General features: G+C 44.0%; 1 protein-coding gene across 1 annotated transcript in view; it reads right to left on the bottom strand.

The window, feature by feature from the left end:
- LAPTM4B (lysosomal protein transmembrane 4 beta) overlaps nucleotides 1-26657 on the bottom strand; it is a 67729-nt gene that overhangs the window by 23216 nt on the left and 17856 nt on the right. Inside the window, 4 exon segments of the mRNA XM_053559068.1 lie at nucleotides 4220-4318; nucleotides 7009-7131; nucleotides 7469-7542; nucleotides 15619-15730. Coding sequence (XP_053415043.1) covers nucleotides 4220-4318; nucleotides 7009-7131; nucleotides 7469-7542; nucleotides 15619-15730 — 408 coding nt within the window.

Genomic DNA, 26657 nt, shown 5'->3' with positions numbered 1-26657 from the left:
CAAAAAGTAGAAGCAACCCATATGGATTAAACGATAAACAAAATGTGTTATCCACAGACTGGAGTACTACACAGCAATAAAAAGGAAGGAAACGCTCACCCATGGTACAATGCAGGTGAACCTTATAAATACCATGCTAAGTGAAAGAAGCCAGTCACAAAGGACCACATATTGTATGACGGTAATTACATGAAATTTCTAGAATAGGCAAATCTATAGAGATAGAAGGCAGATCAGTGATTGCCATGGGTAAAAGTAAATGACAACCAATAAAAATGTTCCAAAATTACACTGCGCAACTAAAGCAATAATTGCAAAATAAAAAATAATAATAAATTAAGTAATGATTGCACAACTCTGGGAAGATGCTAAACACCACTGACTCATACCCTTTAAATGGGTGAATTTCATGTCACGTGAATTATGTCTCAGTAAGTTTGTTTTATAAAAATGAATACATTTATGGACGAAAAGGGTAAAATATTCTGTCCTATACTCAGACCTGTCTTCAAGCTGCATTCATAATTGATGGTGATTTTTTTCTTGTAACTATTGTGATATGTTAAGATGAAAATATATAGTAAAACCTCTGTAAGTTGACTACCCTAGGGACTGTAACAAACTGGTCGTCATACGGAGGTGACCAACATAAGGAACTAGGCCTACTGCGTGTACATGTGCTGTGTCCAGTCTATGTGTCCATTGACCTCCTTAAGCTGGTCAATGTAGGGAGGTAGTCAACTACCTCCTTGCTCTCCGTGGTAATCAATTTGTGAGGTTTCATGCTCCTTATCATCTCTGCCAGACATGGGACTCTGCACACAACATACCATTCAATCACAGGGCTGTCTTCACACACCTCAACCACCCCGCCCTGCCCCAGGCCCCCTTTCACATGATGGGCTATTGAGATCATGTTTCCTCCTCACTTCCACTATGACCAGCGGAGCCTAGCACATGCCACATAGGAGATTTTTTTTTTTTTTTTGAGACAGAGTCTTACTTTGTCACCCTTGGTAAAGTACCATAGCGTCACAGTTCACAGAAACCTCAAACTCTTGGCCTCAAATGAACCTCCTACCTCAGCCTCCTGAGCAGCTGGGACTACAGACACCTGCTGCCACAACCCCTGGCTAGTTTTTTCCATTTTTAGTAGAGATGGGATCTTGCTCTTACTGAGGCTGATCTCAAACTCCTGAGCTCAGGCAATCCACTCACCTCGGCCAAGCAAAATGCTAGGATTACAGGAGTGAGCCACTGCGCCCAGACCACATAAGAGATTCTTAATAAGTATTTACTGAATAAATGAGTGAAGGACAAACCTTTCCATCTTTTATCTCACAGTCACCCTGCAGGATGTCTTATTGATTACTACTGCTATTTGGTAAATGAAGAAACTAAGGCTCTGACCATACAGCTAGTAGCAGTAGTGCTAGAAGCCAACCCTAGAGCCTCTGACAAAATCCAACACAGGTGTTTCCAGTACAAGTGAGAATGCCTGCAGAATTCAAAAGCCTTTATAAAAGGAACTTGGAGGCCCTAGCTCCTGACCTTCTGGCAATGGCAGAGTTGGCTTGGTAAGACTAACCTTGCAGAAAAAAAAAAAAGACTAACCTTCCTCTAGGTAAAAATTATAAAATATGGACTACATCCCTACATACACATGCACTTGTGCACACATACATTTTAAGGCATGACAGAATGATTCAAAGAAGGCAGATGTCAAAAAGTAGTCTATCCTTGAAAGACAAACTGCAATAAGAGAGACTTGAGACTCCGTGGCCTTTCACCAGTGGGCACTGCCATTTCTACCTGCAGCTTGGGTGACAGCCAGCCCTAACATCACAGAATTGGAGGTCAGAGAACAACACAGGGTGACAACTGAGTAGTCAGACAGTTGGAGCCAGGGAGTTGCAGCAGCAAGGCTGTGGGCCCCAGCATCCACGGAATGATAAAATTCAGTCAAATTCTTACCCTCCAAACTACACATACAACATCAAACAATTCAGAGAGGTGTTTTACAGGGGAAAATTCAGACTCAATTTATTTTTTTCTTTTCTATTTTGTTTTAGAGACAGGGTCTCACTCCGTTGGCCAGGCTGGTGTGGCTATTCGCAGGTGCCATTATAGTGCACTAAAGCCTGAAGCTCCTACACTCAAGTCATCCATCCTCCTGCCTCACCTTCCCAAGCAGCTGGGACTACAGGCATCTACCACCATACCAGCTAATTTTTCTATTTTTAGCAGAGATGGAATCTCTCTCTTGCTCCAGGTAGGTCACAAACTCCTGAGCTTAAGCAATCCTCCTACCTTGGCCAGCCAGAGTGCTAGGATTACAGGTGTGAGGCACCGTAATTTTTTTTTTTTTCAGCCCACTGATTTTTAATAACCATTTTCTTTCTACTCCTCTTCATCATAGTACTTACATGACTTCACTACTGAGATGCAGCTTCCTCAAGCTTACCAAGGCTTGATTTTTGAATAATGGGATAATTTTATGCCAAAATAAAGGCAATGAAGAGTGTCGAAATTTAAAAGTTCAAAGTGTATGAGAATTTTCTATCAGTTAGTAGCACACAAATTATGATCTTTTTATACACAGATTAACAAGGACAATAAACAAGTAGTTCTCACCTGATAAAGGTAAGGCAATACTGATAATGAAGTAGAAGTCCTTTAACTTTTGGGAGCATCAGTTTGACAATCTATCGAAAGCTTTGCAACTATGCCTACCCTTGATTTTAAGAATAAATACATACATATACAAGAACATATTTAAATATATTCACTGCAGCACCATGAATAAGTGAGAACTACTTCAAGGTCCAACCATAGGTAATTTACTAAATAATGAATTCACTTAATGGATATAGAACAGTGTCCAGAATATGTAACATTCTAAATACAAATTACAAATGATTGGGTATTACATAAGCATTGTAATGGATGTTGCAGTATTACAACATAAACTATGTAGGGCCAGGTGTGGTGGCTCAGGCCTGTCATCCTAGCACTCTGGGAGTGCTGAGACAAGCAGATTGCTTGAGCTCAGGAGTTCGAGACCAGCCTGAGCAAGAGCAAGACAGCATCTCTACTAATAAACTAGCCAGGCATAGTGGTAGGTACCTGTAGTTTCAGTTACTCAGGAGGTTGAGGCAAGAGGACTGCTCAAGCCCAAGAGTTTGAGGTTGCTATGAACTATGACATGACAGCACCCTACCCAGGGTGACAGAGTGAGACTCTGTCTCAAAAAATAAATAAATAAATAAAAGTAGATAATAATATATAGGAAAATAATATATAGGAAGCTATATATTACATAAATAAACTATGTAATATATAGTTTCCTCCTCAACCCTAAAATATAGATTTAACTATTTTATTAATTTATTCCAAATATATTTTGGAATAACCCTTGATTGGCTTATGAAATTATAATTAGTTTTTATCTCTAATATATAGAGGGTGCCAACAAAATGTATACACATTTTAAGAAAGGAAAAGAATGTATTGAAATTATAATATTCAATATATATTAATTACAAAAGATGAATACAAGTCAAGTTGACTACTAATTACATTCGCAGCAGTCAAACATGACTTGAGGGTGGCTCCTGTGGCTCAAGGAGTAGGGCGCCAGTCCCACATGCTGGAGGTGGCGGGTTCAAACTCAGCCCTGGCCAAAAAACCACACACACACACACACAAAAAAAAAAAAACATGACTTGAGTATTTACAAATTTGGCTTGGTGCCCAGAGCACAGTAGTTATGGCGACAGCCACCTACATAGAGGGCGGTGGGTTCAAACCCAGCCCAGGCCAGCTAAAACCAACAACGACAACTGCAACAAAAAATAGCCGGGCATTTTGGTGGGTACCTGTAGTCCCAGCTACTTGGGAGGCTGAGGCAAGAAAATCGCTTAAACCCAAGAGTTTGAGGTTGCTGCGAGCTATGACACCATGGCACTCTACCCAGGGCAACACAGTGAGACTCTGTCTAAAATAATAATAATAATAATAATACAGTTTTTTTCCTTTCTTAAAATAGGTACATACTCTTTTTGGCACCCTCTGTAGATAACAGAAGGAACCGTAATGTTAGGAAATAAAAAAGCAGCTCAGATGCAAAAATAAGACAATGACCTGATTAAAGTTTATTTACTTCTTTGGCATTCAGGAAAACAATATTTAGACCATTAAGTAAAATTCTCATGCTTACCTTAAAAGTCAAGATAATGCTAATGAACAGAAGAATAATAAGGATCAAACAGGTAGGATTCATGGACATGATATCATCTTTGTACGGAAAATTAGGAGGCTGCAAAAGAAAAGGGCTTCATTAGGAAATCTCATTAACCATTCAGGATTAATTCCTCAGGCAGCAGTTCATATGTTGCTTATCAGAAAGCAACTGGCTAAAGCAGAAAGGAATTACTTAGGACTAATACAAAATTTCTAGCCTGATTCTACTGATGAAAAAGCTAGCAACTGTGCGACAGGAGAGGCTAGTCTCTTCATAACTCACACACTAACTCCTGACAAGAAAAATCAAGTTAAGAGTCACACGTGAGACCTGAAGATACAACCCTGTCTCTTACTATACCAAAGGTAAAAGTCAGTGGTTTGTATCCAGGGACATTTGGTACATCTCTGATGCTGGGACTTTCTGCAAATTCTGGACCATTTTTGCCCTTAGATCCTGAAAGGTTTTTTGTAGTACTGGTCTTACAGGTTAAGAATAAAATAGTGTAGTGGCTTGGCACCCGTAGCACAGTGATTATAGTGCCTGTCACATGCACAGAGGCTGGTGGGTTCAATCCCGGCCCGGGCCAGCTAAACAACAATAACAATTGCAACAAACAAATAGTCAGGCGTTGTGGTGGGTGCCTATAGTCCTGGCTACTTGGGAGGCTGAGGCAAAAGAATCACTTAAGCCCAAGAGTTTGAGGTTGCTGTGAACTGTGACTCCATAGCACTCTACCCAGGGCAACACAGTGAGACTCTGTCTCAAAAATAAATAAATAAATAAAATAGTGTGGTATTTGTTTACACGACCAACAAAAAGTTATATTGTTCCTATGCTTAATTTTTTTTTTTTTTTTCCTATGCTTAATTTTTAAAAAGGGATTAAAGTGGAGGTCTACGGCCCTTTCACAAAGATCTTCATGCTCTTCTCCCATTGAAAAGTGAACATATTTGAGATCGGTATGTCCAGTTGAGATCAATATAAAGATTTTTAACTGTGTTTTATAAGACTCCACTTAAATAGATGAACAGAACAGGCTTTAGAATTAAGAGGGGGCTTTCCTCCAGCCTTCTCAGATAACCGTCTCTCCAGACTCATTGTATCAGTCTCAAGAAGGGCCTCTAGGAGCAAACATCAACCTTCCCCTTCATCCCTGACACTCAGGCGCTGTGATAACCTGTGGGCCTCATTAGCCCAGACTGATCTTTAAATAGAACGCAAGGAAGGTTTATTATATCATTGGTTTGTAAATAATTGATATAAATAAGAGTAGATGGTGATTTTTTTTTTTGTTAAACTGACACTAAAATTACTGTTGAAATCACTAATGTTATCCTTACCCAATCGATGGTTCTCAAGGAAATGAGTACATAGCTGGGGAACCCTGTGGACACAGCAGGAAGGCTAGGCAGCATCCAAGGCTCCGCCCGCTTGCCTTGCATGTGAGGTTTCATGCTCCTTATCATCTCTGCCAGACATAGATGTCTGGGACTCAGCACACAACATACCATTCAATCACAGGGCTGTCTTCACACTCCTCAACCACCCCCGCCCTGCCCCAGGCCCCCTTCACATGATGGGCTGTTGAGATCATGTTTCTTCCTTACTCCCACTATGACCAGAGGAGCCCAGCACCAGATCATCACTAGAGAGGAGAAACACAAGTCCCTCAACACAGAAATAATTCTACAACTTGCTCATCGTATATACACTCCTCATACAGAAAACTTGGCTGGCACAGAAGACATAATATGTAAAATTAGCATATGGGAAATACAGAAAAATTTTCTTGACACTATATTCTACCAAAATATGGACCTGTTTTCTTAAAAAACAGTAGCTAGTACTCGTAAAAATGATAACCACAACAATGACAAAATAAGACACTTCGAAGGAGCGTTTTGTGCTAGGTCTGCAGGGTACCAGTTACGTGATCTGGCTAGGACTGTAACCAAGATGACCAGTGTCTGCTGCCCCATTTCCTCCTCTGCTCCAGCCCCTCCCTACCACTCTCTCTTCCATTAGACTGCTGGGCCCCACCGACCCATCAAATCTCACTGCCTCATCTCTCCCATTCCAGGAAAACCCTGTTCCTTATCCCATGCTCAGAGAAAACCTCCAAACAGTGGTTACCCTCTCTGTCTAAAACATCCTAAGATTTCAAAGAAATTAAACTTTAAAGCACATTCACAATTTAAAATGCAAGAATTTAAAAAATGTGAAGGCACAGAAGTATTTCAACCTCAAAACTGCCATAAGCTTCTTAATACCCAGTACCAATGTTGGTTCACATGCTCACAAAGGACATTGAGCTAGAAACACGTCCCACAATGATGACTGGAGAAGAAAGGGATTCTGCGGTCAAATAAGCCTGGAAACTAGGGTGCAGCAGTGTTGCTTCTCCATACAACAGCAGAGGCAAAAGGCTACCCTTTTCTGATAACTGAGCAAACTACATTTTACAAAAATAAGACTATTAGCAACTAGATTATAAGGTAGATAGGCACGTCAAACACCACACACCAGGGCCCTGCCATCAACTTAACCTCTGGAAGACTCGGGGACATTATGATTTCCCCAAAAGTATGCTAAGAAACCAAACTCTTGTAATTAATATAACATTTTAAAAAATCTCTGGCCAGTAACTCAGGTGTGAGCTAAAAATCCATAATTTGTGTGTATGTCTATCTCTGTACCTCTACATCCCTTACGTAAGCAGGTTGCCCTCATAAAAAGAAGCCGTCATTACGAGAGCCGCGTACCAGCTGCCGTATGTACTCCTGAATGGAGTTTGGATAGACGAGCACAGTGACTGCAACCAAGGCGTTCAGGGCAAAGTCGAAGATCTGGTAACAGAAGAACGGGATGATCCAGGCAGCGCGTTGCTAAACACAACAGAAAATAGACTGTGTTCATTATTACAAAATAGTTTCTTGTTCAAAGAATCTTTTACTAATCTGAAAGGAAAAGGAAAAACTGAAATTAAACCAGGTCATGATGACAACTGGTATGCCAAAGGTAAGTAAGCAGTCAACGACAAGCCTCAAAGAACATTTCTGGGGCTTTAATATTGGCTTGATTCCTAGTACTATGTGACATTAACAAAAAATTTAAACTTTCAAAGATTCTTAGAACTGGAAATAACCTCCTATTATAGATAGTTGCACAGATTACACATATAAGAAACTCAGGAAAAGGCCCAGCTTACTGCAAGCTACTTACCTTATATGCTCCATAAGTAGCCATTGCACATATCACAATCATGAGAAAAGAAATAGCAATAGTGATGCACATGTCTGTCAAAAGGGTTAAAAAAAGACAATCAGTAGTCAATCCACCATTTGAATACTTTTTTTTTTTGAGACATGGTCTCACTCTGTTGCCCCAGCTACAGTGCAGTAGTGTGGTCAGAAGTAAGTGATCATGGTCTCACTCTGTTGCCCCAGCTACAGCAGCGGTGTGAACAGAAGTAAGTGAAGACTAGGAACTCTGGGAGGCCGAGGCAGGTGGATTGCCTGAGGTCACAGGTTCAAGACCAGCCTGAACTAGAGCATGACCCCATCTCTAAAAATAGCCAGCCATTGTCGCAGCTACTCTGGAGACGGAGGCAAGAGAATTAATTGAGCCCAAGAGTTTGAGATTGCTGTGAGCTGTCATGCCATGGCACTCGACCAAAGGCAACAAAGTGAGACTCTGTCTCAAAAATAAATAAATAAAAGCAGCGAGTAGGGTGACCACATGACTAAGAGAGCATAAAACCAGTACAGTAAAGTATCTGTAGAGTGCGTGACCATTTTCAAGACATCATAGCAAATACCTGTTTTAGTATTTCTTTTTTTTTTTGGTGCTTTTTTTTTGGCCGAGGCTGGGTTTGAACCCACCACCTCCAGCATATGGGACTAGCGCCCTATCCCTTTGAGCCACAGGTGCGGCCCCCTGTTTTAGTATTTCTTTTTTTTTTTTGTAGAGACAGAGTCTCACTTTATGGCCCTCGGTAGAGTGCCGTGGCCTCACACAGCTCACAGCAACCTCCAACTCCTGGGCCTAAGCGATTCTCTTGCCTCAGCCTCCCGAGTAGCTGGGACTACAGGTGCCCGCCACAATGCCCGGCTATTTTTTGGTTGCAGTTTGGCCGGGGCCGGGTTTGAACCTGCCACCCTCGGTATATGGGGCCGGCGCCTTACCAACTGAGCCACAGGTGCCGCCCTGTTTTAGTATTTCTAACACTGAAATAGGGTTTGTTTTTTTTTTGAGATGGAGTTTCACTCTGTCACCCTGGCTAGCAGGGCATCATCATAGTTCCACGGCAGCCTCGACCTCCTAAAGTCAAGCAATCTTCCTGCCTCTGCATCCCAAAGTGCTAGGATTATAGGCATGAGCCTGGCCAAGGTAGATGTTATTCTTCCACTGAACAGATTATAAAACTAGGGCTCAGAGGCTATCCAACTTGCTGCAGTAACATCTGCATCAAAAGGCTAAAACCGCTGGGCGTGGTGGCGCACGCCTGTAGTCCCAGCACTGTGGGAGGCCGAGGCGGGTGGATTGCCTGAGCTCAGAGGTTAGAGACCGGTATGAGCAGCAGTGAGCCAGAGTAAGACCCCATCTCTACTAACATCAAAAACAGCCAGACGTTGTGGCGGGCATCTGTAATCCCAGCTACTGGGGAGGCAAGGGGATAGGAGGCAAGGGGACAGAGCATCGCCAGAGGAAGAACATTTAAAAAACAGAAGAAAGAAAATGAACAACAACAACAAAAGAGTGCTTCAAACGAAGAAGCATGAACAAGCAAGCTGAAATTAAAAATAAAAAATATATAAAAGGCTGAAACCATGACTAATTCTGCTGTTTCTACTATACCACGTTGCTTCTACTTCAGCTAGAATACTGATAGATGCGCCAACCTGCCACTTCCTACACGTCTATCCCCAAAGGAAATTATTCTTATTTTAGAACCACTCTCTCTGTATCCTAAGGATCAGAGATCAGAGAACAATTTAAATAGGAGGTTTACAAAAATAAAAAACACAGGGTAAAAGTACATTCCGGGACAGAAATGCAAATATATCAATAAAAAGCATTTCTTATCTTTAAAAGGTTAAGTTTCCTTAAATATGTGTACTGACTTAACACAAGAAACCCATAAAGATGTTGACAACTCTTAATGAAGAAATGAAAAATCTCTTCTCAAAAAGGAAGAAACATGACAGATGTGAGAGCATCAAAGGATGATCAGGGCTACTCATCACTTCCCAGAGCATGACTCTCGGAGGCCAGGCCAGGAGATCTCTGAGCCCAGGAGTTTGAGATGAGGCTGAGCAACATAGGGAGACTCAGTTTCTATAAAAAATAAACAAATTAGCTGGGCAGGGTAGTGTACACCTGAAGTTCTTGCTACGCAGGAGGCTGGGGCAGGAGGATTGCTTGAATCCAGGAATTTGAGTACACAGTAAACAATGATCTCTCCACTTGTACTCCAGCCTAGCTGTCAGAGTGACACCCTGTCTCTTTTAAAAAATAAAAAGAAGGGCGGCGCCTGTGGTTCAATGGGTAGGGTGCCAGCCCCCTATACCGAGAGTGGCAGGTTTGAACCTGGCCCAGCCAAATTACAACAAAAAAATAGCCAGGTGTTGTGGCGGGCGCCTGAAGCCCCAGCTACATGGGAGGCTGAGGCGAGAGAATCGCCTAAGCCCAGGAGTTGGAGGTTGCTGTGAACTGTGATGCCACAGCACTCTACCGAGGATGATAAAGTGAGACTCTGTCTCTGAAACAAAAAGAAAAAGAAAAAGAGAAATAAAAAAGGAACATGACGGGCAGCGCCTATGGCTCAGCGGGTAAGGCGCCGGCCCCATATACCGAGGGTGGCGGGTTCAAACCCGGCCCCGGCCAAACTGCAACCAAAAAATAGCTGGGTGTTGTGGCGGGCTCCTGTAGTCCCGGCTACTCGGGAGGCTGAGGCAGGAGAATCGCTTAAGCCCAGGAGTTGGAGGTTACTGTGAGCTGTGTGAGGCCACGGCACTCTACCGAGGGCCATAAAGTGAGACTCTGTCTCTACAAAAAAAAAAAAAAAAAAGGAACATGACTTCTTTCAGGATACGTACATACTTTATAACATTAATGCTTAGCTTTGCCCTCTTGAGAGGTAAAAGGTACTCACAGGGAAACTCCCTACATGCTTCACAGAATTCTCACAGGGTCAATGAATGGGGGGAATAAACTTGAACACATTTTACACACAAAAACTAAGGCCAAGTAACTTCACTCGCTAACTGCGAAGTGAAAGTCTCTGTTTACATACATATACCCAAGCACACAAAGACGTTTTCTCATGCCACGCCATGCATATGAAGCAATGGGGCTTGAACTTCTGGTCTAACAGTATGGCTACAATGGAAGGTCTACTGTTTTTTCTTCTTCCCCATCTAAATGTGACTCCCTCCCTCCCCCTGTGAACTAGGCACTGTGTTATTTCATTTAACCCTTCTAACATCCCTATAAGATGGGTATAATTATTACTTCTATTTTAGAAAAGTAACTTGTCCAAGCATTCCCAGCTACTAATGGATAAAACATTCTTTTTTTCTTTCTTGGAGACAGTCTCACTTTGTCACCTTCAGTAGAGTGCTGTGGCATCACAGCTCACAGCAATCTCAAATTCTTGGGCTCAAGTGATTCTCTTGCCTCAGCCTCCCAAGCACTTGGATTACAGGTGCCTACCACAGTGCCCAGCTATGTTTAGAGACAAGGGCTCACTCTGGCTGGTCTCAAACTCATGAGCTCAAGCAAGCCACCCACCTTGGCCTCCCAAGTGCTGGGATTATAGGCATGAGCCACTGTACCCAGCCTGCATGAAATATTCTACCCAGAAGGTGGCGCCTGCGGCTCAGTGGGTAGGGCGCCACCCCATATACCAAGGGTGACAGATTCGAACCCAGCCCCAGCCAAACTGCAACAACAAAAAAATAGCTGGTGGGCGGTGCCTGTGGCTCAAGGAGTAGGGTGCAGGTCCCATATGCCAGAGGTGGCGGGTTCAAACCCAGCCCCGGCCAAAAACCACAAAAAAAAAAAAAATAGCCAGGTGCTAGGGTGGGCGCCTGCAGTCCCAGCTACTCAGGAGGCTGAAGCAAGTGAATTGCCTAAGCCCAAGAGCTGGAGGTTGCTGTGAGCTGTAATACCACAGCACTCTACCGAGGTTGACAAAGTGAGACTCTGTCTCAAAAAAATAAAATAAAATAAAAAATTCTACCCAGAAATCCTAACACAGAGCCAATCCTCTTGGCCAGCATGGTACCTAGCTGTGAAGGAAGTGGATCACATGCAAATACGGTGGACAACGAAAGTGTTCGAGAAATCATATAAAAGGAATTAGACACCAACATGCACTATCTGAAAAGCCTCATTAGTCTGAAACAATCTCTGAACCTTGAACTCAGACAGAAGTGTATTATCTCTTTCTTCACATACACTGATGGTTTTTAAATTTTGTATAAGCAGCTGGGCGCCGTGGCTCACCCAGGTAATCCCAGCACTTGGGAGGCGGAGGCGGGTGGATTGCCTGAGCTCACAAGCAGCCTGCTTCAGCTCAGGAGTTTGAAGCCAGCCTTAGGAAAAGTAAAATCCCAACTTGACCAAAAAATAGAAAAACTGGGTGGTGCCTGTGGCTCAGAAGGTAGGGCACAGGTCACGTACACGGAGGCTGAAGGGTTCGAACCTGGCAACGACAGCTACAACAACAACAACAAAACAAAAAATCTGGGTGTTGTGGCGGGTGCCTGTAGCTTCAGCTACTTAGGAGGCTGAGGCAAGAGAATCGCTTAAGCCTAAGAGTTTTAGGCTGCTATCAGCTGTAACACCACAGCACTCTACCTAGGGCAACAGCTTGAGACTCTTGTCTCAAAAAAGAAAATAAAAAATAGAAAAACTGGCTCGGTACCCGTAGCTCAGTGGTTAGGACACCAGCCATATACACCAAGGCTGGCAGATTCCAACCCAGACCGGATCAGCTAAACAACAACTGCAACAAAAAAATAGCCAGGTATTGAAGTGGGCACTTATAGTCCCAGTTACTTGAGAGGCTGAGGCAAGAGAATCACTTAAGTCCAAGAGTTTGAGGTTGCTGTGAGCTATGATGCCATGGCATTCTATCAAGGGCGACACAGTGAGACTGACTCTGTCTCAAAAAAAAAAACAAAGAAAAGTTGAGGCAAGAGGATCACTTGAGCTCAAGAGTTCGAAGGTACTGCGAGCTAGGGGATGATGGCATGGCACTATACAGGCCACAGAGTGAGACTGTCTCAAATAATTAATAAATTCTGTTGAAGCATATTTTGTAATGAGACAAAAATTAATTTTACAGAAGCCAATCTGTTATACAATATTCTCTGACTATCTCTTCCATCTTAAAATAGATAGAGACACGTGAACCCCAGGTTTTATTCAAAAAATAAAAAATACTAATATAACCTACAAAAAGAATAATCTTGTATGCCCTATTCTGAAAATAAATAAATGACACTCCAGGACTAACAATCATAATTTCAAAATTTTAAATTCACAGGCCAGCTGTGGTGGCTAATGCCTATAATCCTAGCATTTTGAGAGGCCAAGGCAGGTGAATCACTTGAGCTCAGGAGTTCAAGATTAGACTGAGCAAGAGATAGACTTCACCTCTAAGAATGGCATTGTGGTGGGTAATGCCACGCAAAAAGATTGCTTGGGCCCTGGAGTTTGAGGTTGCTATGAGCTATGATGCCACAGCACCCTACCAAGGATGACAAAATAAGACTCTGGCTCATGGGTGGTGCCTGTGGCTCAATCGGTAAGGCACCAGCCCCATATACCGAGGGCGGCGAGTTCAAACCCAGCCCCGGCTGAACTGCAACTAAAAAATAGCTGGGCGTTGTGGCGGGCACCTGTAGTCCCAGCTACTCGGGAGGCTGAGGCAAGAGAATTGCTTAAGCCCAGGAGTTGGAGGTTGCTGTGAGCTGTGATGCCACAGCACTTTACCGAGGGCCATAAAGTGAGACTCTGTCTCTACAAAAAAAAAAATAAAATAAAATAAAAAAAGACTCTGGCTCAGAGCCTATAGCTCAAGGGGCTAGGGCACCAGCCACATACACTGGAGCTAGAGACTTCAAATCCAGACCAGGCCTGCCAAATAATAATGACAACTACAACCAAAAAATAGCCAGGCGTTGTGGCAGGCGCCTGTAGTCCCAGCTACTTGGGAGGCTGAGGCAGGGGAATCGCCTAAGCCCAGGAGTTGGAGGTTGCTGTGAGCTGTGTGATGCCATAAGCACTCTACCAAGGGCGATAAGGTGAGACTCTGTCTCCACAAAAAAAAAAAAAAAAAAAAGAAGGTAAGAAAGTGTTTCTGACACAATTACCTTTAATTTACGAGCTTATTTTTTTTTTTTTTTTGAAACGGAGTCTCATTATGTTGCCCTCGGTAGAGTGCCGTTGCGTCACAGCTCACAGCAACCTCAAACTCTTGGGCTCAATTTACAAGCTTATTAAAGGAGATTAAAATATATATGAAAGGTAAAAGACTCACTCAAATGAATACATACCGTCTTCTGTACACCTTTTTATCTATGTGATTTAAATGATAGAAAGTCTTTAAAGTAATTACAAACTATTCATTCAATCCCTTTCACTATATAAAGTATGAGAAAAACCTCAAATGCACTGGAATTATTATCCAGGACATTACAAAATAATTAAAGTGTCAAGTACCAGCAAGCCTTTGAAGTAGCTAAATTAAGCCTAACCTGTCGGACAGTCGTTGCCCTGCAGAGTCTCTAGCAATTAGAACAAGGCATGCAGTGTTATCATTTGATCCAGATGGAACCATAGTGGGACCATTTAAAACTTCTTTTTCCAATTTCAGGTACCTTAGAAAAGAAATCCTACTACTAGAATTGTGCAGCTTATGTAGTCTTTAAACTCAGAGAGGAATGCAGAAAGATATTAATTTAACATTAATGGAACTCATTACTTTTCTGGAGGAATTCCTAAGAGAAATAGGATTATTCAGAATAGAAACAATAAGGAATGTTATAGAATAAGAAATGCTATAGGAGAAGTCACATCTGTCTGGCAAGGTACCAAATTCCAGGATAATACAGGGTAACCATAAAGTTCATGTGCAATTTCAAATCGCACACAGACTTAATGGCCACCCTGTATAATGCCCTGACTTCTAAATCCATGTTATGAAACATTAAGTCATAGAAGGGCTAGGCATAGTGACTCACACATATAATCCCAGCATTTTGGAAGTCCTAGGCATGAAGGTTGCTTGAGGCCAGGAGTTAGTTCAAGACCAACCTAGATAACACAACCAGACAAACTCCATCCCCTGGGTATCCCCTTCAGTTCTCATTCCATTAACAATTTTTAAAAAGTAGCCAGGAGTGATGGCACATGCCTGTAGTCCTAGTTACTTAGGAGACTGAGGCAGCAGGATCCCTTGAGCCCAAAAATTTAATGTTGCTGTGAGCTATGATCACACCACTGCTGTACCCTACACCCAGGTGACAGAGCCAGACTCACACCTGTAATCATAGCATTCAGGAGGCGGAGGTGGGAGGATTGCTTGAACTCAGAGGAGTTTGAGACCAGTCTGAGCAAGAGCCAGCCTGAGAAAGAGCAAGACCTCATCTCTACTAAAAATACAAAAATTAGCCATGCATTGTGATGGGTGCCTGTAGTCCCAGCTATTCGGAAGGCTGAGGTGGGAGGATCTCTTGAACCCAGGAATTTGAGGTTGCTGTGAGCTGGGCTGAAGCCAAGGCAAAAGAACGAGACTCTGTGTCAGAAAAGAGAAGAAAGAAATGTGCGTATCTTCTGTTTAGATTATACACAGCAGTGTCCCTCTCAGTTAGGTTGGACAAAGCATGGTTCTGATACAAAATGTTCAGGTTGCAGTGATCTTGTAGCTGGGTGCCCCGCTTCCTCCCTGCTTATCCCACGACCACCCCGGATCTCTATCATTTCAAGAAGGGGGAAGGCAAATGCTGAAACATAGCAGAATACACAATGAGATATGCTTGATCTTTTCAGTCTGCCCTGCACTAACTATCGTTTACTCCTTTTTCTCCTAAAAAAGCCAAAAGGTCCAGGGTAAAAAGTCTACAACAAAGCAAAAAATTTTTAAATGGGATTAATTAACATGAGATGAAGAAAAGAAGGCAGATCTTAGACTCTTGCGCTTAGAACAGATGCAGATCTAGAAAGCACATAAGTATTTATTGATTTGTAACGCTGAAGAGTATCATCTCAAATGGGCCCATGAATCAATACCTGTGATTGAATAGGAAGGACAGGCAATCAGATTCCCTGCCCTCGAAAATACCAAAATATCTACAACTTACTGGCATCATCCATGAACTCAAAGTCACCTCCTAGTTCAGAACTTGAAAAGTGACGCTGGTCTGGCTCAGCCAGGGCGCTCAATAAAATCAGCAGTACCACAGCATTGATGATCTGAAATTAAAAAAAAATTTTTAAGTAACCTCAGGGTATAGTGTTATAAATAGAAAATGACACTGACTGTGTGGAGTTGGACTTCCCCAGTGGCTCAGCACTAACCCCTACCCATCAAGGGAGTAGGCCAACACTCCCAAGGCGCAGACACTGCCAGCCCACTGGGCTGCAGACTGCAGCGCAGACCGACAGAGGGCTTGCACCTCCCTCCCAGCACAACACAAACACAGGCAGAAGCCCTGGCACCAGCCGCTAGAAAAGCTAGAAAAGCACAAACACTGCCGGATAGCCATGTGCACTCTAAAGAGCTAAAGGTAAGCAGCCCAAGTGATCAAATGTTTCCAAAGGATTAAACATTTTCCACAGGTTCAAACCATCAGAGCTTTAGACCATCTAGGGATGGTTGCAGCGAATGAATGCAAAGCTACTTAGTGGCAGAGCCCCAACGTCATCACTCCCGCAGCAGCAGCCCACGTTGAAAACACAGACAGTGAGAGTAAGGTGGAGTCTGTCAGGCGGGGCAACAGGACACAGCTGGTCTTCACGTGCGGGTCTCCCATTCTTACTGCTTTGTAAATTTAGCTCCCACCCTAAATATACCCGACTTGAATAGTTTAGGAAATTAATTTTTGAACAGGAAAAGTTGTAACGGATTGTCACTGAGTTGTGCTGTTTATTATTAAGAATAAAGGTTATCGTAGACTTTGCCTTAGATGGACTGATTCAGGAAATTAACTTTTGAATTGGAAAATGTTGTAATAAATTGTCACTAAGTTGTACTGATTATTATTTAAAATAAGAGTTAATGTGGTCTTTGCTTTGGACTTTTATAGATAAAACTGTAATTTTGGAAATAGAAGAACACAACATCTTGGAGAGGCTACTCACTGTTCTCTAGAATCACTAGCCTTCTGACAAATAGTTTGGTGGACCAATCCCCAGTACACTGGCTGACCCAGCCCCGCCTCTTCATCTGGTAACAACATGACTGTCCTCTTAGTCCAGGCCCACATCTCTGGCCTCCTGGATATTTCTGAGGACACTTCCCTCTACTACTTTAAGCTCAATTCCTCTAAGCAGAAAACATCTTTCCTAGTATCTCCCACTTCAGCTCTTCCTTTTCTCTTGTCTGTAAAAACAGTATCACCATAAATAATTAATGGAACACATTCAGGCCCTATGCTAAGTGCTTTGTGTAGATGCTCTCTCAAGACCTTGTAGCAGGAGCCTAATGAAGTAGGGGCTAAATCATCCCCATTTTGTAGACGTGAAAACTGAGGCTCAAAGGTTAAGAACACAAGAACAGAAAGCTAACAAACTGCAGTGAGATCTAAATCTAGAATTTTAACCTCACAAATGCCATGATCATACTCCAGTCTGACCTGCTTTGGGCTTCCTGAACCTTATTCCCCATATCCAGCCAACTGTGAATCTTGACCTTTCTATCCCTGCATTTCTCTTTCCTTTGTTCTTCCTAACTTGCTAGAATATGATCCTTGCTGAATAATATACATGTGTATCAACATGATAAGGCTGAAGGAGCAAGTGTTCCTTAGCACACTTAGCAGGGGCTGAGACTGGGTTATTCTTTTCTTCTCCTTTTTTTTTTTCGTTTGTTTTTTGGAGACTGGGTAATTCTTCTGCTTTGTTGTATTTCTAAAGACAAGGGTCTCTAAGTTCCTAAGGATGCCCTTTGAACTTCTGAGATCAAAGCAATCCTCCCACTTCGGCCTTCTGAGCTCCAGGGAGCCCCACTGAGCCTGGCTGAAACTGGATTGTTACTTATCCTTTTTTCTCTAAGTTCAGAAACTTAAAGTTCTAATGCAGTGGTTCTCAACCTGTGGGTCGTGACCCACAGGAACTGCATTAAAGGGTTGCAGCATTAGGAAGGTTAATGTTTTATTCTTCTCAAAATGGAGAGAAAAGGCTGGGCACGGTGGCCCACACCTAAAAGCTGGGCACGGTGGCCCACACGGTGGCCCACACCTAGTGCTCTGGAACGATGAGGCGCGTGGAGGCTGAGGCAAGTGGAATGCTTGAGCTCAGGAATTTGAGACGAGCCAGAGCCAAAGCCAAAGCCAGAGCGAGACCACGACCACACCTATAAAAATAGCTGGGCGTTGTGGTGGGCCCCTATGGTCCCAGCTACTTGACAGGCTGAGGCAAGAGGATTACTTGAGCTCAAGAGTTTTAGGGGTTGCTGTGAGCTATGATACCAGACAACTCAACCCTAAGGCAACTAAGTAACACATTATCTCAAAATAAATAAAAAGATCAAAACCGGAGAGAAAAGATGAACAATCTTTATATAATACATACAGAAAAGCCTTTTCACTAACAACATCAACTAAAGGCATACCCTACTACAAAAATCGTATTTGGAAAAAAACAAAAATAAATTGCAATCAGTGTAACCTGGCTTATTGTACCCTGAATGAATCCCCAACAATAAAAAAAAATAAAAAATAAAAAAAAAGGGGCGGCGCCTGTGGCTCAAGGAGTAGGGCGCTGGTCCCATATGCCGAGGTGGCGGGTTCAAACCCAGCCCCGGCCAAAAACCACACACGCAAAAAAAATCGTATTTGGGGCGACGCCTGTGGCTCAGTGAGCAGGGTGCCGGCCCCATATACTGAGGGTGGTGGGTTCAAACCCAGCCCCAGCCAAACTGCAACAAAAAAATAGCCGGGTGTTGTGGCTGGCGCCTGTAGTCCCAGCTACTCGGGAGGCTGAGGCAGGAGAATCGCCTAAGCCCAGGAGTTGGAGGTTGCTGTGAGCTGTGTGATGCCACGGCACTCTACCGAGGGCAATAAAGTGAAACTCTGTCTCTACCAAAAAAAAAAAAAAAATCGTATTTGGAGGCTCAGGGCCTATAGCTCAAGCGGCTAAGGCACCAGCCACATACACCAGAGATGGTGGGTTAAAATCCAGCCTGGGCCTGCCAAACAACAATGATAACTACAACCAAAAAATGGCCAGGTGTTGTGGTGGGCGCCTGTAGTCCTAGCCACTTGGGAGGCCGAGGCAAGAGAATCCCTTAAGCCCAGAAGTTGGAGGCTGCTGTGAGCTGTGATGCCACAGCACTCTACCCAGGGAGACAGCTTGAGGCTCTGTCTCAAAAAAAAAAAATCTTATTTGGAAATAAGAAAACGTTCACATGAAATGTCGGCTTGTTTTACAAAACATCTACTCTAGAATTCATTTTTTAACGGTACAGCATGAGATTCAGTCCAGAATTTCTCTTTTTTGGGGGGCGGACAGATTCTTGCTGTCACCTGGATAGATTGCAGTTGACTAATAGCTCACTGCAACCTCAAAACTCCTAAACTCAAGTGATTTTCTTGTGTCAGCCTCCTGAGTAGCTGGGACTATAGGCACCTGCAGTGACACAGGGCTAATTTTTTTTTTTTTTTTTTTTTTTTTTGAGACAGAGCCTCAAGCTGTTGCCCTGGGTAGAGTGCTGTAGCATCATAACTCACAGCAACCTCAAACTCCTGGACTCAAGCGATTCTCCTGTCTCCGCCTCCCAAGTAGCTGGGACTACAGGCGCCCACCACAACGCCCGGCTATTTTTTGGTTGCAGCCATCATTGTTGTTTGGCGGGCCTGGGCTGCATTAGAACCCACCAGCTCAGGTGTATGTGGCTGGCGCCTTAGCCACTTGAGCCACAGGCGCCGAGTCAGACACTGGGCTAATTTTTATATTTTTATTAGAGTCATTGAAGGAGATAAGGAAATTTCACCTCAAAATGATTGTTTGGCATAAAGAATACTTTGAATCAAAGACCACTGTAGATCAGAAAGCATTTTTTTTTTATTGAGACAGTCTCACTTTGTCACCCTCTGTAGAGTACTGTTGCGTCATAGCTCACAGCAACCTCAAACTCAGGGTTCAAAGCGATTCTCTCACCTCAGTCTCCCTAGTAGCTGGGACTACAGGAACCCATCACAACACCCTGCTACATTTTTGTTTGTTTGTTTGTTTGTTTAGCAGGCCCGGGCTGGGTTCTAATCCACCAGCCCTGGTGTACATGGCCTGCCGCTCTAACCATTGAGCTTCAGATACTGAGCCCAGAAAGCATTTTGGAAGGGGCTTTCCCTCTATCTACATAAAACCGACTGACCAGGTCAAAAGATCAAAGGGGGCAACTGACTTCTTTTTCTCTTCCTGAATGCTAGTAGACTTGTCTCAATCATTTAAAACACAATACCTGTCTGTCAAGTTAATTTACAAGCAATCTGTTTTCTCCATCTATCATTGCTCCCTAACAATCACATTTTCCCCCTCCCTTCTAAAAGGTATCTATCTATAAAGGTATCTGACTATCCTTGAGACACTGAGTAATCACTCATGTGATTCTCTCCATGTGCATAGTATTTGGAAATAAACATTTCTCTCATTAATCTGCCTTAATTGTTGAGTTGATCTTTCAGCAAACTTCAGGGGGAAAAGTAAGAGTTTCCCTTAGTCCCCACAAGGATCTCACTCTTGCTCAGGCTGGTCTTAAATTCCTGAGCTTAAGAGATTCCCCCAACTGGGCCTCCCAGAGTGGTAGAATTATAGATGTGAGCCAATGCCAGGCCCAGAATTCATTTTTAAATGACAATCCCAAAAGGTTATTTTATAATTGTTACAGGATTTGGAATTCTCCCTCTATTTTCCAAATTGTCCAGTACAGTATAGTTGCTTTTTGAAACATGTTATAATGAGAATAGCATTCCCCAGGGTATACACATACATGACTAATTTAAATAACATTACAAGCATGTAATTTTTATATTTATTTATGTATTTATTTATTTATTTATTTTTGAGACAAGAGTCTCACTTTGTCACCCTTGGTAGAATGCCGTGGCATCATAGCTCACAGCAACCTCAAACTCTTAGGCTCAAGCAATTCTCTTGCCTCAGCCTCCCAGGTAGCTTGGACTACAGGTGCCTGCTACATACAACCCCTGGCTATTTTTAGAGATGGGGCTCGGGCTCTGGCTCAGGCTGTTCTGGAACCCATGGGCTCAGGCAATCTACCCGCCTTGGGCTCCCAGAGTGCTAGGATTATAGGTGTGAGCCACTACACCCTCCATAAGCATGTAATTTTTAAAAAATTTTAAAGAGGCTCAGCACAGTGGATGATACGGAACCCCAGCACTCTGGGAAGCAAAGACAGAAAAGGATCACTTCAGGTCAGGAATTCAAGACCACCCTAGGCAACACAGACAGATCCTACTTCTACACAATTATTTAAAAATTAACCAGTGTGTAAGGGCAGCGCCTGTAGCTCAGTGAGTAGGGCGCTGGCCCCATATACCAAGGGTGGGCAGTCCAAGCCCGGCCCAGGCCAAACTGCAACAGAAAAATAGCCACGCGTTGTGGTGGGCGCCTGTAGTCATAGCTACTCGGGAGGCTGAGGCAAGAGACTCACCTAAGCCCAAGAACTGAAGGTTGCTTTGAGCTGTGACACTACATCACTCTACCAAGGGTGATAAAGTGAAACTCTGTCTCTACAAAAAAAAAAAAAAAAATTAACCAGTTTGGTGGCACATGCCAGTAGCCCCAGCTTTTTGAGAGGATCCCAGGAGTCCAAGGCTATAGTGTACTATGATCATCACTTCAGCCAGCAGTGTCTGAAAATAATTATTGAAGGTACAAACAGGGTATATAGGAAAAGTAAGTTACCTTTCCCACAGTGCTTATTAAAACTAATAGGGTCTTGGGCAGCGCTTGAGGCTCAATGAGTAGGGCACCGGCCCCATATACCGAGGAAGGTGGGTTCAAACCCAGCCCGGGCCAAACTGCAACATAAAATAGCTGGGCATTGTGGTGGGTGCTTGTACTCCCAGCTACTTGGGAGGCTGAGGCAAGAGAATCGCCTAAGCCCAGAAGCTGGAGGTTGCTGTGAGCTGTGTGATGCCATAGCACTCTACTGAGGGCAATAAAGTGAGACTCTGTCTCTAAAAAAAAAAAAAAAAAAACTAATAGTGTCTTGTTTCTTTCCAAAGATCCAAGAAACTTCATGGTGCATTTTTAAAGGGAGTATGATTAACAAAACCCTATTCTTATCTAAGGCTTAAAGGAAGTACAGGCTAGTTAGTCCCATGGCAAAGAGGCTATTTGATAAACTCTCAAGTTTTGTTGGTATTTCATTCCCTCTATGCTCCTAGATCAAATTTATACTTTAAAGAGTATAAAGAACCACACATGGATGGGGGACACACTTACAAGAGGAACTCTACCTAACATACGCAAATACTGTAACCTAGTTGTTTGTACCTGAAATAAAAAAAACACATGGGCGGCGCCTGTGGCTCAGTGAGCAGGGCGCCGGCCCCATATACCGAGGGTGGCGGGTTCAAACCCGGCCCCGGCCAAACTGCAACAAAAAAAAAAAAAAAAATAGCCGGGCGTTGTGGCAGGCGCCTGTAGTCCCAGCTACTTGGGAGGCTGACGCAGGAGAATCGCCTAAGCGCAAGAGTTGGAGGTTGCTGTGAGCTGTGTGACGCCACGGCACTCTACCGAGGGCCATAAAGTGAAACTCTGTCTCTACAAAAAAAACACACAAAGGCAACATATTCACTGTTACCATAACTGGGTAGGGTTTAAGGTGGAAAAGGAAAGGATAAATCTGGGATTCGTGGGCAAAGCTAGAATGGGTGGAGTAAGGAGTTGGGAAGGTGAATCTGGCTAAGGCTGATTTAGGGATCCTGGAGGGCTCCTTACAGAGCCTGGATTTTATTCTAAGTGTAACAAGAAGTGGATGTAGAATACTACAGAATGGACAACTGTCATCTGACCAGAGTACAAACGAGTGAATCCATGTAAAACACCTAGACCAACTGGTGGCTGGCACATACTAACCAAGTTAGTCCCCTTCCCTCTTCACACCTAACAACAACCATGTAAAAGCTCTTGGCTGGTATCAGAAAATTACTTATTCTCCAGCTCTCCTAAGCCAGTGCTACGTAGCTGCTTCCCTGAGCTCTCGGTTCTAAGGGATCTGTCAACTCTTTTTTTTTTTTTTGAGACAGAACCTCAAGCTGTTGCCCTGGGTAGAGTGCCGTGGCATCCACAGCTCACAAAAACCTCCAACACCTGGGCTTAAGCGATTCTCTTGCCTCAGCCTCCCAAGTAGCTGGGACTACAGGCGCCCACCACAACACCTGGCTACTTTTTGGTTGTAGTTGTCATTATTGTTTGGCAGGCTCAGGCTGGACTGGAACCCACCAGCTCTCGTGTATGTAGCTGGCGCCTTAGCGGCTTGAGCTACAGGCATCAAGCCTGGACCTGTCAACTCTTTTTATTCATTTTTTTTTAGTAACAGAGCCTCACTTTATCGCCCTTGGTAGAGTGCCATGGTGTCACAACTCACAGCAACCTCCAACTCCTGGGCTTAGGCAATTCTCTTGCCTCAGCCTCCCAAGTAGTTGGGACTACAAGCGCCCACCGTTAACGCCCAGCTATTTTTTTGTTGTTGCAGTTTGGCCGGGGACGGATTCAAACCCACCACTCTCAGTATATGGGGCTGCTGCCCTACCCACTGATCCACAGGCGCTGCCCTGGACCTGTCAACCCTTAATTAGCTTGTTATTATTCTCTTGCCTGGTCTGCTCATGATATGTTTACTAAGCACCTAAGAGTCCTTGCTAAGTGCTCCCCAGGATGCGGAACACAAGGTTACATGTGTCACACACTCAAATGACACAGAGCATGAAGCAGTGTGACAGGAGCCTGAAGGACCATGGAAGCTCAGAGGAGGAGGATATGGCGGAGGCCTGGGATTGAGGCAAGGGGCTGGGAGCTGTGACAGAGGGGGCGGGGCAGCAGTTGGACAGGGACTGGAACAGTGAGGATTTGGAGCTTCGAAAGTATGGAAAAGAACAATTCCAAGTATGAGCAAGGCCACGGGGAAGGAACCTGTTCTCAAGGCAGGTCCTGGCTGAACACAGGGATGAAGGGAAGTATCAGGGGATAGAACCAGATGTCAGGGACCAGCCCCAACTATGCTATGGGTTCCCTCCCAGTGGCCTGGCACAAGAGGATGAAGAAAAAATGAAAAGAGACGAGAAAGTTTAAGAAGTAGCTGGGCCAGGAGGCTGCGTCAGGCATCAGCACACAGCATCCTGCTCCAGGCCAGCTCCGCTGTTATTTCATACACTTTCATTTTAGTCATAAATCTCATGAGGGACAGGCAAACAACTACGTCATGGTTCTTGCTGCGCTTGCATTTTTCTAACTAAACGATTTCTTCACCTAACTATGTTAATTGGATGGATTTACTTTCTACCTTTATTGCTCTAAGGTATTTATGATCGTAATACAAATAGAACATGGGATAGTAAACATAGTCCAGAAGCAAGATATCAGAACAGACCCCAATTAGGCCATGTACACAAATCACAGCAGTGACAACACCCAAGAAGCCTTGTTTCTCAGACAGACCAACTCTTCTGGTCATACCAAGATGACAGAAGAAAAGAGATATTTTATTTTTCTCTTCTCATCTGGTCCAGAGTATCTCTGGCCATCTTTACTGATATCTAAACATTCTGCATTTCTTAACTCCCCAAAACACTCACTGTCCCAGAGAGGGCTTAGTGACCTCCACGGTAGAGCTGAGCTAGGGGAAGGGTGCTTGAGGCTCTGTCTCAAAGAAAGAAAAGAAAAGAAAAAGAAATAGTAACTGCATAGGTGCAAAGATAAAAGAAAGGGAAGCAGGGGGCAGCTCCTGTGGCTCAAAGGAGAAGGGTGCCGGTCCCATATGCCGGAGGTGGTGGGTTCAAACCCAGCCCTGGCCAAAAACTGCAAAACAAAACAAAAAAAAAAGAAAGGGAAGCAAACCAGACCCTGGTATGTCAAGCCTGGGTGACAGGACGTATCTTGTCATTATCAGAAACAAGGAAGGTCACTATGAAAGGCTGATGTTGGATACACTGTGCTGAAAGTACCTGTAGGATGTCCCAATAATCATATTTCTAGCTTGTCCTCCGGCCTCCCCGCCTCCCCTTTCTATCCAGCCTCTGTTACTGATGTGTGCCCCCTGCTTTTCTGTTCCCTGAGTTTGGACAGCTGCATACTAACTACTCTTACCCGCGTTTCTGTTCTTTCCTGCTCAGCCTCTGTACTGTGTCACTAGTGCCTAGCGACAGAGTTCTGGCTGCTTGTCAGTGTAGTGTGTCTTTCTCACTGCAGAACAGGTCCTGGCTCTATGCCTGGCTGTGCCCTAACTACTCTGGTAACTACCAACTAGCTCTGTGGCCCTTCTCTCGCGCTGGGGCCAAGTCCTTTTCCAGGTATCCTGGTTCTCCAGGAGACGGTCTGGAGAAAGGAGGCATACATAAAACAAAGACATGATAGCACCCCCATCACACGTCCCAAATAAGTCACCAGTGTGCTCTTTCAATCACACAGTGAAATTCTCTTAACTAGAAGGTCTGTGTGCCAACATCTGTCAACTGTGTTATTATATAAAACCTCAACTAGTGGATGAGGAGTTGGCACCACGGATGATATGAATACAGTAGGGTCCCTCAGGACCTTGTCTGTGCAAAGGGTGGGGGCAGGGCTGGACAGTTACCACTAAGCATGGTTAGACGGGAAAGGTCAAACACAGGTCAGAGCCCCAAGGACTCTGACAGGCCTGGGGAAGAACTTCACAAAAGAGAGAAAACGGAAATCACCCAGTCATCAATTCTGGCCAAGAATTAAATGTCACCATAGATGAGAACCAAGAAGATGGTAAGACCTGCCAAGAGCAGATTATGTCATCACCACAGCTAATGGAAGCACAAAACAGAGGACATTCTGACGTGCTCCATACTCACTTGTATCTGAGTCTATTTTGTTATGTGGTGCACCAACCGTTCCTGGTCTATTTAAAAACTGTTCCTGTGGTGTCACACATTTTTCCTTGTTCCTGACAATGACTACTCACATGTAAATAAATCTAACTTCTGTCCAATTAAAGTGGTGCTAGACTCTTACACTTTCTTCAAGAATCCAAAATGCTTTTCGTCCTTTAGTCATGTATTAGATTTCAAATGCAGAGATTTGCAATATTTACCTAAACAACTGACAATGTAATTGTCATCTCCGCTTTTTAAAAACCTCAATAGGGTGGCGCCTGTGGCTCAATGAGTAGGGCGCCAGCCCCATATACCAAGGCTGGCGCGTTCAAACCCAGCCCTGGCCGAACTGCAACAAAAAAATAGGCGGGCGTTCTAGCGGGCGCCTGTTGCTCCCAGCTGCTCGGGAGGCTGAGGCAGGAGAATCGCGTTAAGCCCAAAAGCTGGAGGTTGCTGTGAGCCGTGTGACGTCATGCACCCTACCGAGGGCGGTAAAGTGAGACTCTGTCTCTACAAAAAAAAATAAATAAATAAAAAATAAAAACCTCAACAAAGGCTGGGTACAGTAGCTCACACCTGTGATCCAAGCACTCTGGAAGGCTGAGGCGGGAAGAATCCCTGAGCAAAAGCGAGACCCCATCTCTACTAAAAATAGAAAATATTAGCCAGGTGGTGTGGCGGGTGTCTGTACACCTAGCTACTGGGGAGGCTGAGGCAGGAGGATCACTTGAATCTAGGAGACTGAGGTTGCTGTAAACTAAGCTGATGTCACAGCACTCTAGGCTGGGCAACAGGGTGAAACTCTGTCTTAAGAAAGAAAGAAGGGAGGGAGGGAGAGAATAAAGAATAAAAGCCTCTGTAAAAAACCTTAAGAATAGGGCGGCGCCTGTGGCTCAGTGAGCAGGGCGCCGGCCCTGTATACCGAGGGTGGCGGGTTCAAACCTGGCCCCGGCCAAACTGCAACAAAAAAATAGCTGGGCCTTGTGGCGGGCGCCTGTAGTCCCAGCTACTCGGGAGGCTGAGGCAGGAGAATCGCCTAGGCCCAGGAGTTGGAGGTTGCTGTGAGCTGTGTGACGCCACGGCACTCTACT

The sequence above is a fragment of the Nycticebus coucang genome, chromosome 13, assembly GCF_027406575.1.
Source record: "Nycticebus coucang isolate mNycCou1 chromosome 13, mNycCou1.pri, whole genome shotgun sequence".
Lineage (NCBI taxonomy): Eukaryota > Metazoa > Chordata > Mammalia > Primates > Lorisidae > Nycticebus > Nycticebus coucang.
Note: the sequence above shows the minus strand (reverse complement) of the source record. Positions and strands in the feature narration are given on the sequence as shown.